At 36.7% G+C, this 12,490-nt stretch overlaps 2 protein-coding genes across 2 annotated transcripts; both read right to left on the bottom strand.

The window, feature by feature from the left end:
- Positions 1-362: 362 nt before the first annotated feature.
- LOC119070599 (antho-RFamide neuropeptides type 2-like) lies at positions 363-1,412 on the bottom strand. The gene is made up of 2 exons (XM_037175017.1): positions 1,338-1,412; positions 363-656 (listed from the first exon to the last, which is right to left on the bottom strand). The coding sequence occupies exons 1-2, from the start codon at positions 1,386-1,388 to the stop codon at positions 396-398; spliced, it is 312 nt and encodes a 103-aa protein (XP_037030912.1). The 5' UTR covers positions 1,389-1,412; the 3' UTR covers positions 363-395.
- A 4,311-nt stretch (positions 1,413-5,723) lies between these two features.
- LOC119070600 (zinc finger protein 239-like) lies at positions 5,724-8,246 on the bottom strand. Its single transcript, XM_037175018.1, has 6 exons — positions 7,688-8,246; positions 7,435-7,623; positions 6,932-7,020; positions 6,693-6,866; positions 6,413-6,622; positions 5,724-5,782 (listed from the first exon to the last, which is right to left on the bottom strand). Exons 1-5 carry the CDS (start codon positions 8,163-8,165, stop codon positions 6,431-6,433), a joined length of 1,122 nt encoding a protein of 373 aa, XP_037030913.1. The 5' UTR covers positions 8,166-8,246; the 3' UTR covers positions 5,724-5,782; positions 6,413-6,430.
- Positions 8,247-12,490: the final 4,244 nt, after the last annotated feature.

Raw genomic sequence — 12,490 nt, forward strand, 5'->3', positions numbered from 1 at the left:
GCTATTAATGACAGCTGCCAAATAGAGTACTACTTTGTATGAAAAAAGTGTCCGAATTTTTATTTAGTGCCAAAACTTGTTCGATACACTGTCCAGTACCCTATTTTATTTAGAGTACCACTCATGCTTGAAGTGCGTGGGTCAGACTCGTCTTTTATAACAAAAGTGTTGTTACAAGAAGTAAAAAATTTTTCATGTAAAATTCGTTGCATTCACATTTGCATTACTGTTTTAATAAAATTAAAATCATTCGATTACAATATGTCAAATATGTGGAACAAACTGAAGAAACTATTGGTGAGTGCATTAAATCAATCCGCATACGCAAGTAGGTTTCTATGCATCGTTATTAAATGTGCAACTTTACTCAATCTTCTTTATTCTTTTTTCATCATTCAACGACCCGGTTTGTATTTTCCCTTATCATCGGGAACATATTTTCCCTTATCATCGGGAGCATATTTTCCCTTATCATCCGGAACATATTTTCCTTTGTCATCCGCTTTGTATTTTCCTGTGTCGTCCGAGACATATTTTCCTCTGTCATCCGCTTTGTAGTTTCCTCTGTCATCCGGAACATATTTCCCTCTGTCATCCGCTTTGTATTTGCCATCGTCGTGGGCAGATGTTAGAATAAAACTAACCACGACCAGTATCTGGAAATACAATTGCAGTCTACTTTTATGTACTTTGAAATATTCAAACTTTGGATTATGCAGAAGAGGCTGCGACACGTTTATCGATTCAAATCACTTGCGTTAAACGTACATTATAACACAAAGGGTTATATCGCGAAATTATAGACGTGGTGGAGTGAATTAAAAATATGATTTTCCCTAGGTATATTCACATCACGAGACTATAATTACGCGATATGCCCCATGTGCTATACGACAGTTTATCACAGTTTAGCATACAGGCTCCAAATCATTGATGAGACTCAACTATAATATGTCGACAGTAACAGCCCAGTTTTCAGAGTTATAATTGGCCAATTATATGCCAGAATTTGATAATAGTATGTTACGTCACTGTTTGTAAATATTTGTTTAGGCAAGTGTGAGCAGTGACGTATGTTAATTGTTAGGTGTTACGGCATGTTTCATTTTCATTTTTTTCAGGTCGGGCTGTAACACCCCACTTATCAAATACACAACTTGGAACGTCGGACTAGCTGTCACAAGCAGTGATGTAAAGTGCATTTTACCGTGCATAAGCATGTAAATTTATTTTTAGTGTCTAACCAAAATTGTGTGAAAAAAATTGGCACAGATCTCATGAAATATAGTTCGAAGTTTATAAATTAAGTAATCGCTATCACCCAACTTTCTACTCACCGCAAGTATCACTGCCAATTTGGTAATCATTGTCAACTGTCGATTTAACATCTGTTGAACGCTTATTTATACTCGTTATTTCGCTGGATAGAAAAATTGATTTTAATATAAAAACTATAAACGCTAGATGGCTACAGGATATAAGAATAATAAATTATATTGCCCGATAAAACATTGAAAGTGCTAAAACATTTCGTGTTACTACTGAACAACTAGATAATTAAACATTATAGTTTTAAAAAGACTTTATGTTCTATCAAAAATATTTGCCCTGGTAAAGATAAAAATGTAATAACAGCTAAAGGAAGGTCTCTGAAGGTTAATGAAACCTAAATCTATTGAGCGTGCATATTGCGTAAATTTGTCTTATCTACACCGCACAGATGTGAATAATCTACTAATATCCTATACTGTCCACATGTTTATTTAGACACTTGGGGAGTTATTGCATGAGCCGAAGGCGAATGGTATAACCCCAAGTGTCTAAATAAACATTTGGACAGAGGTGAATACGCTTTTTTATCTATCGACGGCGAAATATTAGCACTTTTTCACTGCTATTATTTCACCTAGGCAGATAAAATATTATATATTATGCACCTGTTGCCAAGATTGGTATTTTGACGTGTAGGACATTATTGCCCTAGCCGAAGGCGTGGGCCATAATGCCTACACGTCAAAATAACAGTCTGGCAATAGGTGCATACCATATTTTATCTGTCGAGAACAGATATATCGAGATAAACAAAAACTCCCTAGAGGGATAAGCTCGAGATTATCGTTCTAGACAGATAAATAATATTACACCCCTTGTGTTATAATGTACTTTCATCACATACGCGCGATGTTCGGCTGTCAAAATTACTTAACTAGAAGAATAATTCAAAAATTACACTTCAGTTCTATGTTGTTGTCTCGTTTTCGCTTATGTGATAAAATAGAATACACACTCGGCAAGCCTCGACATATATAATATTATCTCAAGTGATTCAAATCGATAAACATTTTGCAGCCACGTCGGCATAATCCAAAATTTGTGTTTTGCTGGAAAATTTTCCTTGTCTTTTAGAATTGAGCACTAGATAAATTCCTCTCGTATGACGTCTCCGCTGCCGAAATTATGGTCTTCAGTGTTGTTTGCTTCCCGAAGCGATGATTGTCCGGATTGGCCGATAAGGTACCCGAAATTTTTTTGCCCTGTACTTTAATTGATTAATTACTTCATAGAGACAGCCGTGAAGTATAGCCAAAGTTAAATCAGCCAAAAATAAGGAATTGCCAAGAAAAATCGTCAGAGGTTCGAGTGTGAAGAAATGCCAAGAAAAAACGCCAAAGTGTGAAAAAACGCCAAGAAAAATCGGCAGAGTGTGAAGAAACGCCATAAAGACAAATTTTCCTTTGTTGGTGTCTATCGGCGACTCTTCACACTTTGACGATTTTTTATATATTTTTTTGGCGATATGACTTTAGCGATTCTTCACGGGAATTCTATCTGATATGGTGCCCTCATTTCGATGGACAGATTTAAATTTAAACGATGATTAAATGAATTTGTTAAGTTGGTAGAACGTCCATACATAAATAAATAAAAACTCGACTTTCGATCGAGAAATCGTGTTCAAAATAGTTCTTAAATTAGAGAAATCCAATGTCTCGGCTAAGGAATTCGAGTCGGAGGGCTTAAAAAAAATGCTTATCTTTTTTGAAGGTAACACAGATCGATCGCCAAATCTCGTTTTAACATTTTGAATTAATGTCCCACTCCGAACGATTTCTATAATTTAATGGTGCTCCATTTTCTATCTGTTTTATTTTTCCAACAACTTCCACAACGAAACATTTTATGCATTCTACTGCACTGACTGCTCTGTGTATGGCATCGAATATACTGTAACTGTATACATTGTACTGTACAACGTACAATATAATTATCTCTTGGAGACCATAGTTTTTATCTAAAACAAATTTAAAGTCGAGGCGATAAACATTTAAAGTAAAATATTAATTAAAAACTCAGCCAATGGAAATGGTAGGCTAGCCAGTCAACCAGTTAATGTTTTATTTGCATGACCCTTTCCAAATATACCCAGTTCGGTTTTACTAAAGACATTTAATTACATCTTTATCGATTAAGATTTGTCAAGTCTTAAATGGTTGGCAGATAATATTTTTTACATAAATACAATGACCAGAAGCGCTCAATTGCTTAAACTCAAATCGATACTCGACTGTCTGAAAACTGGAAGATGTTTGCAAAACTACTGTCGCCTTTCTTATTCGTGTGAGTTTTCATAATTAAGGTAACTGTACGCTTAAAATATATTGTATACTTTGGAAATTTATTTGGAAATTTTTACCAAGATTTCCAAAAAATTTCCAAAAATTGCGAAAGTTCAAAAGTCGAATATTTTCATAGTTTTGAACGGTTTTGGTATTTTCTGAGCTCAGCCTTGCGTTTTAGCCGGTTTTTAATGTTTTGTTTGGTTCTTGACACACTCTTCGAAATATAATGACATCGAACATGATTAATTTGAGCAAGAATCAAATAAAAACTTTGAGAACCGGCTAAAATGCAAGACTAAACTCAGCAAATGCCAAAACCGTTCAAAATTATAAAAATATTCGACTTTTGAACTTACGCAATTTTTGGAAATTTTTTGGAAATTTTGGTAAAAATTTCCAAATAAATTTCCAAAAATAGGCCCTGGTATACTTTTGGAGACTCAGTCAAAAATGTTTAGTTTTTTTCTTCTCTGAAATTTTGATTGAGTCCAGGAATTTCGTAATCGACTTTATGTCTAGATTAAAGTGTAAAATTCGGTAAAATTGCGGCATATAAAATCATGTTCCTAACTTGTTTCAGTCAAAACTTGAATTTTGCGCATACGATGTGTAGTCAACCTCGCCTTCACCTCAGATTAACAATTTTCACATGTATGGCGCAAAATTTCCATTTACGCACATGCTATGAAAATAGCTGTTTGATATCTACGCGTCAACTACCACCTTATTTAAACGTTAAATTTATTGCTTTACAGACTTCAAACGCTGATGGAGAATTATGTACGGATGTAGCAGGTATTCTGGATACACTATCATCATTGGCCCAATCAGTAGCTCGTATTGCTGATAATCTAGCAGCCCGTGGATGCTTAAAACCCCCTTCGCCCGCCGTCGACAAATGTGAATCATTGAAAAATGAACAACAATATTACCTCAAAACTTCCGATGACAGATTTGCCGTCTTAAATGCTTCCAAGCAGCTAGCCTTCATTCAAAACGTTGATGCAAAAGACGCTGCAAAATTTACCGCAACAAAAGTCGGTTGTAATTCGTATGGTCTATGCATCGATGGCCATTGCATGTCTAGATGCATGGCATGTTCATCATATACGTTCGATTTACAGACGGTGAAATTTCATTTAACAAATTCGGATGAACCTTATAGCAGATGGACATTGGTTTCGGCCGGAAATGATGGAGAATATAATCTAAAAGTCGATGGGTCTTATGGGTATTTGACTTATAAGAAGACCGTTGCTGGAGATGATCAATTGACTTTGACCACAAAACTGTCCGGTGAGACCAATTTCAAATTTGTGGAAGTTCCGAGTTTTATCGAAAACTCGCCGTTGAAAGATAGTAAGAGAATAAGTGTTTTGACGCCAAAATTAGTTTGAAAGATTGTTTGAGGATTTTTTGTTTTGTTTTTATGCTTATGCTTAAAGGGTCAATAGTTTGAGTGAATTGCAATAAAAATGTAACATCGCTTTTCTGACCATCCGACTGAAGTAGTTGCAAAATAAAATTTCCCGGAGAACTACAAAAGGCTGAATTTTCAAGCACCAACATACTAAATACGACTTTGCAAACAGTATAGTGGACAAAGAAATCGAGAATGGCAGAGTGATTTGATCGAGCTAAATCAGCACAAGTTCAATGGTTGTCCTTATTTCCTTATATATCCAACTTCTTCATGTCTGACCTTATTGTCCTAATTTTACATTATGTATCTTCTCCTGCGCAGAAAAGAAACGACAAATTTTGTGGAAAAAAGGGTTAAAGCGAAGCAGTTGCTTCTTGTAGATCGAGTGTCATATCCTCCATAGATGGTCGGATAAGCAGAATTCTTGAAGATAACTTACCGATTTGAGTGATGCTACTCGATAGAGATTCGATTTCATTGTTACTTAAATACAGTGGACGTTAGTGAAACTTAGACAGGAATTTTCTTCTTCTTAAACAGTTAGTGATAGTGGTGAAACCGTATAAAGACTCTTTTGTTTATATCAGTGGATCAGCTGAAGCAAATTAATGGCTAAATTTCACGTCCACTGTGTTTCGAAGTATCCTTAATCAAATACCGACGACGAGTACGATCATTTAAATTCTTAAAAATAAGAAAATTTTTATTTACGAAGTCCTAAAGTAGCCACAAAAACCTACAAGTAAGAGTCAATTCGCAAAAACTTCAAACAGTGTATGACGTTAGTTTTACTATTTATGATCTAGTTTGATGAATTTTGATGAAGTCGCTCGGAATAACGTTATTTGGAGAATGTCAAAGTTCGACAATTTTCCAAAATTTGATGGGTGTGAAAAATCAACTCCATTTCTGTCTGTGACGGTGGGTATAGTCGTGTGGGGTGTCAATGAATAGCTATACAAACGTCCAGGTTTGAACTTCCTGCTACTTGCTTCCCCAGCCTCCCAGAGCACTTCAAAAATTTCAGTTTTTTCGAGGTTTTTCACTTGTTGCGGCGGCTAGATGGACCAGACAACGGCGTTTGTTGGTCAACAATATTCCCCTCATTGACCTTCGTCAACGTACAAAATTTGACTTTATTCATATCTAGCATGTGAGAACTATTGATAAAAAAACGATTTTCGCGACAACTCCGGAGAAACATTTTCTAAGGGCCATGTCAGCCCAACAAAATTTTTTCGAGAAAAAAGTTGTTCCACGAAATTTTCAGAATAGAACGACGATTCGTTTGGGCTATAGCTCGTTGGAATCGCCGTCGGCTCGAATCCCGATTCCATATAAGCTGTTCGAAATTTTGGCGAATTGACTCTAAAAAAACACTAAACTCTCATTCCTTCTTTATCTGAACTGCTTCAAGTTTATGATATGCAAGTGACTGGTATGGTACCGGTTCTCGTTCGAAACCTCTTTTACGCGAACCGAGCACGGCATCAACATCCAGGATCTTATGGAAATTCTTTAAATGCTTTCGGACGTGATACCGTTTTGTGTAGCCCTTGTCGCACACCGGACACTTCACCTGCGAGCCAAAATATGTTTCGTCAAAATCAAAACCCTAGCAAATGAAAAAAAAACATTAAAAAACGTACCGGACGTTCCCCAGTGTGTGACTGCATGTGTACAGCTAACTTAGCTTTTTGTAGAAATGCCTTTTCACATATGTGACACTTATGTGGACGAATGTCGCCGTGGGTTTTTATGTGAAGATTGAACGAACTGCGATGAAGAAACGTTTTGGAACACAAATGACACATGTACGGTCGCTGAATGAAGAGACGCGAGAAACGGAATGTTACAATGATCAAATACGAAATGTTGAATATCTCACCTCCATCGAATGCGTGCGTTCATGAATTTTCAGTGATGACGATTGAGCATAACAATTATCACAGCTTTTGCATTTGTACGGTTTTTCCCCTAAATTTTTTGAGAAGATAAGAAAAATGTTTTTGTTAAACTTCCGAACGGATGAGCATGTTTTTAAGGGATGTGTGTTCTCTCTGAGTAATTCACCACAGCGAAATGCTTATATTGCACCAAATGTGTCAACAGGTTAACATTCAGACAAATGTACATTTAAGATTCCAGTCACAGCACTGCTCCGCTAGAAGCAATCAAGAGCAATCAAGGTGTATTTCGGGGGTCCCTCTTGCGACAACTCATTTTAAAAGAGTTTCGAAGAAGAAGTACCAACTAAGTGCATAATCAAACCGAGTTTGAAGAATTTCCAACAAAGTCGAAAGGTAGTTACAACAAACAAAAACGGTTGTACTATATCCCGACAGAGTTAGAGTCCGGTTTTGAATGTTTATAAGTATGGCAACAACTCACCTGTATGAATTCGTTTATGAACTAACAGAACTGATTTTGAAGTGAACGACTTTGCACACGTATCACAAAAGAACCGCGGCTTTTCCTTTTCTGTTGCCGATTTGTGATTGGTACCGCTGTGTTTCTTCAACGAATTACTGTCGAAGAACTGCCTTGGGCAACGGTCACACTTAAATTTGATTGGTTCACCTAAATGGAAAAGAATCACAAGTATTACACAGTGCGGATGTACACCTTTCTGTCACGCTTCTACCGTGTATTTCGTGATTGTGTCGCAGCAGCGCTCTGCTTGACGAAAACTCCTCATTACATGTCTTGCACTTTCTCATCTTCCTTGCCGTGCTCTTTTTGGATCGAACCACTTTCTTCACCTCTTCTTCGGACGATTCGTCGTCCTCATCTGGATTCGCTTCCTCTGAATCATATTCATTTTCGGGGTATTCATCCCTTGATGTGTCTGAATTAAATTCGATCGCATCTTTGCGATCGTCTGTGTCGTCAGCATTCTGCACGGAATTTTGATCGGACTCGTCGTCGGATTTATTTTCGATTTTCACCACGCAAAATGCTTCAGCAGGAGGATCGGATTCATATTTTAGTAGACGAGCTGATAGTGTCGACACTTGACGCTGCAAGTCGACAATTTCGTCGGAGTACTTTTGAATCAGTTTATTTTGAATTTCACATTTTTCACAGGTAGCCGTCGAAGGGATTTTCTTGTTTTTTTCCATTTTATTATCTTAGATTGTTTCAAACAACACGCTCAAAGATTATTTTTTATATTGACCGCTGTCACAATTGTCATTTTTATGTCAATAAATTTCTCTTTAGAAAAAGAAAAGAGAATAGCCGAAATGGTCCATACGGTCATCATAGTTTGAAAATGTGAATTGTCGACCGATTCAAATAATATTGTGAAACAGTTGATGCAACCTAGTGCCTCAATAGTAAGAGATTGAATTGACACAAAAGACTTTTCTGTCAAGAAGGAAAGCCTAGTTGTATGTATAGTCTGGTAACTATACGTAAATTTTACTATGTTCGAAATTTAAAAGATTTGGGTGTTAATATAAAAACAACTTTTAACATTTAAATGACAGCTCGCTCTATATTCAGTTGCTCTCCCCCTCTAAGGCACAGCAGTAAACATAGACACCAATTTTTACAGCATTTATAATCGGGATTCGTACATTCGTTCGTCAAGAATATATAAAAATTTTCCTCATTTTGGAGCCAGCCAATGAATTATAACATGATTTATATCGATTTTTTCATCCACGATTTAAGGTAATCGATATGGATAAGGATAAAGATAAGGTAGTCGATATTAACAAGCTACAAATTCGGAGGCTGTAATAATAAGAGCTGCCGCTTAAAGATTGTTTGTATTGTATTATACAACGAAAATAAGTCGTTTCCCAATATTTTCTATGTTATTGCCAGAAATAGTTCTATGGTAAAATCGATCAAATAGATATGATTTGTAAAGTATCGTTTCAAAGCTGATTATAATTTCTTGCTGATACCAATTAGAAGATAAGGAGCCGAAGCAAGGTAATGACGATCTAAAACAATGGTAGATCGTTACTCGTACCCTTGTTCTACTCGAAGATAACCGACAAATTTTGTTGTCACAAATATTCGTAAACTTTATAAACTTCTCTTGACGTAGGCGTGGGGTAATTTGGCACACCATTCAAATTGATGGTGTGCCAGATTCACCTCTGAGGGGCGAATCTGGCACAGTTATGACTTTTCGTTACATGAAGTAAAAAGACGCATACTATGATCGCGTGGGCCAGATTTCCCGATGCCCTTGACGTATTCCAGCCAGTTGTCAAATCCCGAAGATTTTCTTTTGGATGATATTTCCATTTCCGACACTTCTTCACACTTTAAGAGAAAAATAAAGCCAAGTGTGAAGAAACGTGACCGTGACATAACAAGAGCTGGCGCCTGTGCACATCTCCAGAAGGGTGTGAACGTGAGATCACTGACAGTAGAAGTGGCCCAATTAGGCCTCCATTTTTGCCCAGGTGTGAAGATTGAAGAAGCGTCATGCAAAATTGAAAAAGTGTGAAACAAGGCATCAGAACAGTCGGAGCGTTTGCTGCGACTTAGCCCCGTACGACCCGTAATCCTATTTCGTCCGTAACCATAATACTCCCGGAACCCTAATACGTCTACAACCCTCTAATGCGTCTGTTACCAAAATGCAAATCAAGTTGGGCATGGTCAAATTTACTAAAAGTGTTCATTTTTAAAATTGCGCATAGCGCAATTACGAAAGCCCGTACGAAGTACCTCTCAAATAAAACCAACAATTTACGACATTATTTTAGAAACCCAAAATTTTTTGCCAACTTTCTATTGGGTATTCAATTATCTCTCAAATGAAACAAAAACTAGCAAAATCGGATGAGATTTACTCGATTTATGTGCAAAAAACACCTAGGGCCGAGTAGCGGCCTTAGTCCAAGGGCCCAAATTTGAAACTTTTTTCGCCACGTTATTTTCGGTATTCAATTACCTTCCATAAAAAACTAAATCTAGCAAAATCGGATGAGATTTACTCGATTTATGTGCAAAAAACACTTAGGGCCGAGTAGCTGCCTTAGTTCAAGGGCCCAAATTTGAAACTTTTTTTGCCATCATTCTATTCCGCATTCAATTATCTCTCAAATGAAACAAAAACTAGCAAAATCGGATGAGATTTACTCGATTTATGTGCAAAAAACACTTAGCGCCGAGTAGCGGCCTTAGTCCAAGGGCCCAAATTTGAAACTTTTTTCGCCACGTTCTTTTCGGTATTCAATTACTTCCATAAAAAACTAAATCTAGCAAAATCGGATGAGATTTACTCGATTTATTTGCAAAAAACACTTAGGGCCGAGTAGCGGCCTTAGTCCAAGGGCCCAAATTTGAAACTTTTTTTGCCACGTTCTTTTCGGTATTCAATTACCTTCCATAAAAAACTAAATCTAGCAAAATCGGATGAGATTTACTCGATTTATGTGCAAAAAACACTTAGGGCCGAGTAGCGGCCTTAGTCCAAGGACCCAAATTTAAAACTTTTTTTGCCATCATTCTATTCGGCATTCAATTATCTCTCAAATGAAACAAAACGTAGCAAAATCGGATGAGATTTACTCGATTTATGTGCAAAAAACACTTAGGGCCGAGTAGCGGCCTTAGTCCAAGGGCCCGAATTTGAAACTTTTTTTGTCATCATTCTATTCGGCATTCAATTATCTCTCAAATTAAACAAAAACTAGCAAAATCGAATGAGATCTACTCGATTTATGTGCAAAAAACACTTAGGGCCGAGTAGTGGCCTTAGTCCAAGGGCCCAAATTTGAAACTTTTTTCGCCACGTTCTTTGCGGTATTCAATTACCTTCCATAAAAAACTAAATCTAGCGAAATTGGATGAGATTTACTCGATTTATGTGCAAAAAACACTTAGGGCCGAGTAACGACCTTTGAGCCCTCCCAACAAGCCCGCGTTGCATCTTACCCAAAAACAATGTTCAGCAACTTTGTTCTACTCGTCAATACCTTTCATTTAATATATCACAAGTAGCTATTGCGTGCGTATTTCGGTAGATATCGTCGAAAGACTGAAAAACACCTATAGGGCCCTAGCTCTGGAAGGGCCGAACCTACCATGCCCATTTTCGAACTTGACCTTACTTTTGTCGATACCAATCGGGGAAAAAAAGAATTTTGAAAAAATTTTGTGATTTGCTCAAGCTAGAGGGGTCACAGACGGACGGACGGACGGACGGACATTTTTTTTATTGCGGATTCGTCATATATGAACATAACCAAATGCTTTGCCCTTACTGTCTGCTTCCAATTCGACGTGTTACAAACGGCATATTAATCTTATAAGCCCCCAGTACTTCGTACGGGGCTAAAAATTGTAGCAAGCAAAATCAACAAAGTAGGAAAATTACTATGGTGCTGCGTGATTGCGCCGAAGCAGGACGTGTAATATATTGGTCAGAAAAATTGCGAAGTCTAAGGAGCAGAGTCGGGCCCTATTTTGTAGTATTTTTTCCAGAAATTCTAGAACTTCTATTTTTGGCGCAAAAATGATAATCACTCGGTGAATTTAAATATAGACCAAAAACTTAATTGACTGGGAACATGTATGACTCTTAAAACTGTGATAAATATAAAATTGTACTTTTTAAACGTGAATACACAGTTAAATTTCTGCAAATTCTGCAAAATTCAAAATTTCTAAGAATTATATAAAATTCTGCAAATTGTAGAAACTTTTAGTAAAAATAGGTAAAACTATACAATCTGTCGTATATATTTCATGTTAGTGAAAAATGCATGAAAAATTATGTTTGTAACACAAGTTGCAAAATGCGTGAAAAATGTGTTTAATCACAGTCCAAAGTTAACAATTTACATTTATTAGCAGGACCTAAACTCAGCGCTACTTGTAATTATTTTCGCCAAAGGTGTACCAATAGCGCATAGTTTGTATTCCAATAAAAAATGTACATAATTTATTAACTTCGGACTGTGATTAAACACATTTTTCACGCATTTTGCAACTTGTGGTACGAACATCATTTTTCATGCATTTTGCATGCATTTTTCACGAACTATGTACCCATCTTTACCAGTGAAATTTTATAATAAAAATATTGATTTTTTTTTTAGTTTTATTGTGGACGATCGTTTTGAATGAAATTCGTTGTTTAATTTTCCATGCAAATTAAATTTTCAGTGGGTAGGGTATTCTCGCACACCATACAAAAGGCGGTTGTGCGAGACTCACCCAGAGGTGACTCTCGCACGGTGCGAGATTACACTCCTTTGGGGTGAATCTCGCACAAGTAAAAAGTTCGTTTTTTAGTATTTATTGGTAAGCATAAGTGTGCGAGCTGTAGGAAGATGTGTGCAAGACCATTTTTAAGATACCGGTATCATGTAACATTTTGCAAAAGGAAAATGTTGGGATACAGTCACATTTGATGCAATTGATGTGAGATACCGGTAACTTCTAACATTTTGTAAAAGGAAAATGTTGAGAT

This window comes from Bradysia coprophila (genome assembly GCF_014529535.1).
Source record: "Bradysia coprophila strain Holo2 chromosome X unlocalized genomic scaffold, BU_Bcop_v1 contig_98, whole genome shotgun sequence".
Classification (NCBI taxonomy): domain Eukaryota; kingdom Metazoa; phylum Arthropoda; class Insecta; order Diptera; family Sciaridae; genus Bradysia; species Bradysia coprophila.